The sequence below is a fragment of the Rhincodon typus genome, chromosome 5, assembly GCF_021869965.1.
Source record: "Rhincodon typus isolate 14 chromosome 5, sRhiTyp1.1, whole genome shotgun sequence".
Lineage (NCBI taxonomy): Eukaryota > Metazoa > Chordata > Chondrichthyes > Orectolobiformes > Rhincodontidae > Rhincodon > Rhincodon typus.
This window is the reverse complement of record NC_063336.1, coordinates 64452814-64460383: the sequence shown is the minus strand read 5'-3', so window position 1 is coordinate 64460383 and position 7570 is coordinate 64452814. Positions and strand designations below refer to the sequence as shown.

The following is a 7570-nucleotide window of genomic DNA, read 5'->3' as shown; positions in this document are numbered from 1 at the left end:
GTTAGCTTTCCTGCTCCTCTGATGCTGCCTGGCCTGCTGTGTTCATCCAGCTCCACACCTTGTTATCTCAGACTGCAGCATCGGCAGTTCCTACTATCTCTGAATGTATTCAAGAGGTGACTAGATATAGCACTTGGGGCAAATGGGATCAAAGGTTATGGGGAGAAAGGAGGATTAGGCTAATGAGTTGGATGATCAGCCATGATCGTGAAGAATGGCAGAGCAGGCTCGAAGGGCTGAATGGCCTCCTCCTGCTCCTATCTTCTATGTTTCTATGTTTCTTAACTAAAACTTTACATTGGTATTCACAAAGGAGAAGAATATGTTGGATAGTGAGTCTCGGGAGGGGTATGTTGATATTCTAGGACATGTCAATATAAAAAAGGAGAATGTGCTCGGTGTTTTGAAAAGCTTTAAGGTTGACAAGTCCCTAGGATCTGAAGGGATCTATCTCAGAAGGCTGAGGGACACAGGTGAAGAAATTGCTGTGGCCTTGTATGAAATCTTTGTATTCTCTCTAATCACAGAGGAGGTCCCAGAGGACTGGACAATAGCTAATGTTATGTCTTTGTTTAAGAAGGGCAACAGGGATAATCCAGAAAATTATAGGCCAGTGAGCCTTACATCAGTGATATGGAAATTATTGGAGGCAGTTCTTAGGGATATGACTTACTCACATTTGTAAGAATATAGACTTATTAGTCATAGGCAACGTGGCTTTGTGTGGGAAAGGCCATGTCATACAAACTTGATTGAGTTTTTTGTGGAAGTGACAAAGATGATTGATGAGGGCAGGGCAGTAGATGTTGTCAATATGGACTTTAGCAAGGCCTTTGACAAGGTCCCTCATGTCAGGCTGATACAGAAGGTGAAGTCACAGGGGATCTGTGCTGAACTGGTAAGATGGATACGGAATTGGCTTAGTCATAGAAGACAGAGAGTAGTGGCGGAAGGATGTTTTTCAGATTGGAGATCAGATCAGTAGTGTTCTGCAGGGATCAGTACTAGGACTCCTGTTGTATGTAATATATAAATGATCTGGAGGAGAATGTCAATGGCCTAATTAGTAAGTTTGCGGATGTTGCAAAGATTGGGGGAGATGTGGGTAATGAGGAGGATTTTCACAGGATACAGCAAGATACAGATAGGCTGGAAACTTGGGCAGAGAAATGGCAGATGGAGTTTAATCCAGACAGCTGCGTGGTGATGCAATTTAGAAGATCTAATGCAGGATGGAAGTATACAGTAAATGGTAGGCCCCTTAGCAGCATCAACATACAGAGCATCTACGTGTATAGGTCCACAGTTTTCTGAAAGGGACAACACAAATGGATAAGGTGGTCAAGAAGACATATAAATATGCTTGCTTCATAAAAATTGGCAAGTCACATTGCAGCTGTATAAAACTTTAGTTAGACCACACTTGGATTATTGTGTACAATTCTGGTTGCCATACTACATGAAGGATGGGGAGTCTTTGGAGAGGTTACAGAAATGGTTTACCAGGATGATGCCTGGTTTGGAGGGTATTTGCTATGAGGAGATATTGGATAAACTTGGTTTGTTTTCACTTGAACGTTGAAAGCTGGGGGACGACCCGATAGAAGTTTACAAAATTATGAGTAGCGTGGATAGAATAGATAGCCAGAGTCTTTTCCCCAGAGGAGAAATGTCAATTACTCGGGAACAGAGGTTTAAAGTAAATGGAGTAAGTTTAAAAGAGATGTGCGGGGCAAATTTTTTACAAAGAGTCCAATAAGTGTCTAGAATGCACAGCCAGAGGACATGATGGAGGTGGACACAAAAGCAATGTTTAAGAGCTATCGTGACAGATATATGAATAGGCAGGGAATAGAGGGAAATGGACTGTGATGGGCAAAAAGTTTTTAGTTTAGAAAGTCATCATGTGGCAGCAAAGTCTCGGTGGGCCGAAGCCCTGTTCCTGTGCTGTACTGTTCTTTGTTCTTCGATCTTTGATCTGGCATAAACTGCATCAGTAACAGACTAGATACATTTGTGGGTTGAGCTTTGAGCAATTCCACACAGGATCCCCAGTGAATAATTGGAAACAGCCAGTTGCAGAAATGTTCAGTGCCGCTGTCAGCTTGAATGCACTCAGATAGGTTGGCCACCTACCCCATCAGATCACAAGACCTCCTCCAGTGAAACTGGGGTGAGCTGCAGCTAACATGGCCATTGAAGGATGATGGATAGCTGATACAACCTCCAGAAATGGAGGCAAGTGAAAAATAATCGAGTCCATTTCCATTAAATAAGCAGCTGTGGACCATAGTGGCAGGGTGCTAAAGATAGGGTAAGGTGGAGAGTTGTGGGTGACTTCTCAATAGGACCTACCACAACAAAACCTCCAACGATATGAAGGTGAATGAAATGCTGCAGCCTTGTCCTCAACAACACCTGATCATTGAAACCACACTGACTGTGCAACAGGCCGTCCACTCCAGAAGACATCACTTATGGTCCTTCTTCAGATTTGTGCAATAGGGTAACCTGGGGATGTAGTAATAACATTACTTTGTAACAGGAAGCCTACCTACGTCCTTTTCAGGAGCACTTCTTTACAGAGGCAGGAATGCTACAAATGAACCATGACCGGATAAAAGGCAATCAAAGACTTTCCAACACAACACATTTTAGGTATTTGTAGGTTGCATTTATTTCATTTTTTGCATTATTTCCATATTTGGTTACTCGGAAAGAAAATTAACTGTAGAAGGATCAGTGTTAAATATCTGACAAGAAAGTATAAGTTTTAGTGATTTGCGAAACCACGGATACAAGAAAGCATAAAGCAAAGGGTTTAAAGTAGAATTAAAGAATCCAAACCATGCAAATACACTATCCAAAACTGGTGGGATTAAAAAATCAAAATATGGATTAAGAATGCTATTTACATAGAAAGGCAGCCAGGAGAATGTAAAAATTCCAATTAATATGTCTTGTTTTCTAACAACTATCTGGTCCTTTTTATGCATAATTGTGACGTTGTTTTCTTCAGTACAGTGGCTATCATTTGGCATATTTTCAATCTTTCTACAACGTTTGCACCTTGTTACAAAAAATATCTTGACATATATTCCTAAAATGATAAAAATTGGAATAAAAAATACAATCAATGCATCTATATGCCCCTCAAACTTATGGTATGCAATACAGCTGCCCTCACAGGACCTTACAGCTACATAATCATCTACAGACTTTTTACTAAAGTCTAATAAAAATACACTAAGTCCATAAAAGACAGCAAACAGCCAAATTAGTATAATTGTCATAACTGTTACAGGTAGAGTGATCTTTACAGAGTAAAACAAAGGGTCACACATAGCATAATAACGATCAATGGCAATAAAACATAAAGTGTAAATTGAAACAACAGTTAACACAATCTCTGTAATTGAGTGAATTTTACAGAACACTTCTCCAAAATACCAGCATTTTTCCACTGACCTAACCATACTATATGGCAATACAATAAAGCCAACTAGAAAGTCCACAACAGCCAAAGATGAGAGAAGAAAATTGGTGGGTGTCTGTAGTTGTTTGAAATGTAAAACAGAAATGATCACCACCAGGTTTCCAAATATAGTAATGAGTATTGAAGTGATAATAAAAATGTACAGTGCTACATTAATTGCAATTGACCTGGTGACTCTGGCACAGGATGTGTTGACAAATTCAAAACAATATTGCACATTGTCTGAATTCTCGTGGTCTGATAAATTCATTTTGTTTCACATTGATAAAATAAACTCCTTGATCACGGTGAGACAACAAAGTTGTTATTTCAAAATGATTGATTGAAGAAATCTTTATCAAGAATATGATTATCTTCATTTGTAGTTAATCTGTGATTTCTGTAAAAATAACCTATTATTAGTGGCATATTTGAAACAAGGGAAGCACATGTTCAAAAGGTATGAAGAAGATTTATAATGGTCAGATATATTTTACAGTAGAAGAACCTGAGTTCTGAAGAATTCAAATGTTCTATTAAAAAAAAAGACACAATGCAGAAGGTTTAATTTAATGTGACAACACATAATTTATAATACCTGTGCAATTTATCTGTGGATTATTTTGTCATGATTATTGATCAGTTAAGTAATTATAGCCTGCATAGATTGAAAACACCACAAAAATAAATAGTTTCCTAAACAAATAAAATGATTCAGTATTTGCATTGGATGACAGAAATAATTTTGATTTCCATTGAACTCAATAAGATCAATTGGATGAGCAACCGGATACTATACAATATTGCAGAAAAATTAAATGAACCCAATGTTTCTGCTCACAAACAAAAACAGAAGTTGCTGGAAACGCTCAGCAGGTCCATCAACATCTGTGGAGAGAATCAGAATTAATGTTTCGGGTCGAGTGACCCTTCCAGAGAACTGGTCTTGTCTAATATTCTTGTCCAATGTTTCTGCCATTGACCTGATCACTGAAGGCCATAAAATCTAAAATATTGTGTTTGCATATACTTTAATGTTAATTAAGACCAATTACAATTAGCCGTGCTTTGATATTAGTAAACATTTATTTCATCTTTATTCATATTATATATTTTTTAAAATAAATTACTTATATACGAATAATTTTTTGCTAAAATTCCCTTTTCATAAATATGCTGCCTGAATTAATCAGGTGTAATTGTTAAACAGGCATTGCGTTGGAATCTGATCCACTTCGATGACATTTATCTTAGCCTTGAACCTCAGGGTATGTGGTTGGTGGACAGAAGCACTTTTACCCTGGTATCAGTTTCACTCAACAGTTTTGTTCTTCCTAAAATTAAACTTCCTTACTGGTTTAAAAAGAAAACAAGTTTGAATGAGAAAATGTATTGTTTCTATCTGCATCTTTCTCTATTTGTGGCTGCATCCACACATCTTCCTGTGCATGTCATTGCCTCAAAATCTGCCGTGAAGTTCAATGTGTAGAAATGGGAAGTGATACAGTTTGGTACAGAGAACATGGACAGACAGTACAAAATAAAGTGTACAATTCTAAAGGGTTTGTAGGAGCTGGGACACCTGAGTCTAAATGCATGCAAGACATTAAATATAATAGGAGAGGTAGAGAGAGCCATTAATAAAGTATACAGAGTTCTTGGCTTTATAAATATGAGTATAGAATACAAGAGCAGGGCTGTTATGATTAACTATATAAGACATTGGTTAGACGTCAGCTGGATTGTGTACAGTCTGGGCACCGTGCCATAGAAATAATGTCAACACATAGGAGAGAGTGCAGAAGAGGTTTACAACAATGATTCCAGGATTAAGATACTTCAGTTAAAGGGAAATATTGGAGAAGTTGGGATTGTTTATCTTGGATAGGAGAGGGCTTAGAAGAGATTCAACAGGAGTATCCAAAATCATAAGAGGAGTGGACAAAAAGACTAGGGAGAAACTATTCCCACTCACAAAAGGATAGAGAAACAGGGAGCACAATTTTAGATAAGCAAATGCAAGGCGAGAAGAAATTTTCTTTCTCAGCGAGTGGTTTGAATCTGGAATGTACTGCATGGAATGGAAGTGTGGTGGAGGCCGGTACAATTGCAGCATTCAAGAGGCCATTGGATGATAATTTAAATAGAAACAATATGCAGGGACAATTTTCAGCATGATGGTGTAGATACAAAGGCAGAATGTTTTCCCTCTGCACTGCAGCAGTTCTGTGATTTTATGCTGGTGACAGTAATAAGAACTTTTATTATTAACAAAAAAAGTTCATTTGTTTTACGTTTCAAAATTCAACTCATGGGCTCTTTTGTAAAATAAACTTGAATTATGTGCGGAAAGGCATTCTGAGGTAGAAATTCCATTTGCATTGTAAAACTGCATGACAATTCATGGCAAAAATGTGGCAGAATACAATATTACTAGCTTTTCTCTCCATACATTTTGCTCCATACCTTGGATGGAGGGGCTATTTGTTCTGCTTCCCAATTAGATTGGAAACCAATTTCAGACCCTATCTGGAGAAATGTGGGAAGAATTCTGAGTTACCCTACAAAATCTATAAAGCTAATCCTTGATCAGCACAGCTGCTCCTTTGCACTTGGACAGAGTATTTCAGTTAACTTGGAAAACAGAAACAGGAATTGGCCATTCTGTTCTTCATACCTGTTTTCTTAATCTATAGATCACGACTAATCTGTACCTGAACTCCAATTACTCACAACTTTTCGATATCCCTTGGTACAATTACCCAATAAAAATCCATCAACAACAAAAACGCAATTTATTTTCATATCTACCCTTTAACATTGCATAATATCCAAGATATTTCACTAAAATGGATTCGGGCAGAAACAGACACCAAAATAAAGGAGGAGATCCTTAGACAGCAACTTCCAAACCCATGACCACTTCCATCTAGAAAGACAAGGGCAGCAGGGATGTGGTAACACCATGATCTTCAAGTTCCCCTCCAAGCCACTGACCATTCTGACTTGGAAATATATTGCCGTTCCTTCACTGTCGCTGGATCAAAATCCTGGAATCCCCTCCTTAATGGCATTGTGGGTCAACCCACAGCAGGTGGACTGTAGCGGTTCAATAAAGCAGCTCCCCACCATTTTCTCAAGGGCAACTAGGGATGGGCAGTAAATGCTGACCAGCCAGCGTTGCTCATATCCTACAAATGAATTTATAAAAGGCACTATTACACTAATCATGGAGACCTCAGTATGCAGGTGGACAGGGTAACGCAGATTGGTAGCAGATCTCAAGTAAAGGAGTTTGTGGAATGCTATAAGGTGTTTTTTTTTGGAACAACTTGTGGGAGAACCCTAAGGAATAGGCAATTCTGAATTTGGTGATGTGTAATGAAGTAGACTTGATTGGGGAGCTTAAGGTGAAGGAACCCCTAGCAGGGAAGTGGCCATAATACGACAGAATTTGTCCTGCAGTATGAGAGGAAGAAGCTGGAGTCAGATGTAATAGAATTATATTTAAGTAAAGATAACTACAAAGACATGATTGAGGAGCTGGCCGGATATGTTTTGCTGAGCATCTCCGTCTGGCCTGTTACGGCCAAGCTAACCTACTGGTCACCACCCATTTCAACTTCCCATTTCACATTCCCTTCTGATATGTCTGTTCTCAGCCTCTTCCAGTGTTGGCAGTGACTTGGAACACAAATTGGAAGAACAACACCTTATCTTCCGCCTGGATTCAATCCTCCCATCGATTAACCAGGTCGTACCTACCACCAGTGTCCACCTATCACCACCATTCTGCCTCCACCCCTTCCCCCTCCTCTTTATCTGCTGCTCCCTCTACTCCCCCATCCAGTCCTAAAGAAGGGTAATGCCCGAAAGGTTGACTGTTCCTTTCCTCAAGATGCTGCCTGGTCTGCTGTGTTCTTCCAGCCTCCTGTTTCTGAAGGAGATAGCTGAGGAGACTGTAGAGGCATTGTTGATGATCTTTCAGAAATCACTAGAATCAGGGCTGAGTCAGCATGGCTTCATCAAGGGGAAGTCATGCCTGAAAAATCTGTTAAATTATTTGTGGAGGTAACCAGCAAGTTAGACAAAGGA

At 39.1% G+C, this 7570-nt stretch overlaps 1 protein-coding gene across 1 annotated transcript; it reads right to left on the bottom strand.

The window, feature by feature from the left end:
• Positions 1 to 1151: 1151 nt before the first annotated feature.
• On the bottom strand, positions 1152 to 3746 carry LOC109923344 (trace amine-associated receptor 4-like; the record flags this gene model as incomplete). Its single annotated transcript, XM_048597046.1, has 2 exons — positions 3198 to 3746; positions 1152 to 1196 (listed from the first exon to the last, which is right to left on the bottom strand). Coding segments are annotated over exons 1-2 (594 nt in total), but the record flags the coding sequence as incomplete, so codon positions are not given.
• Positions 3747 to 7570: the final 3824 nt, after the last annotated feature.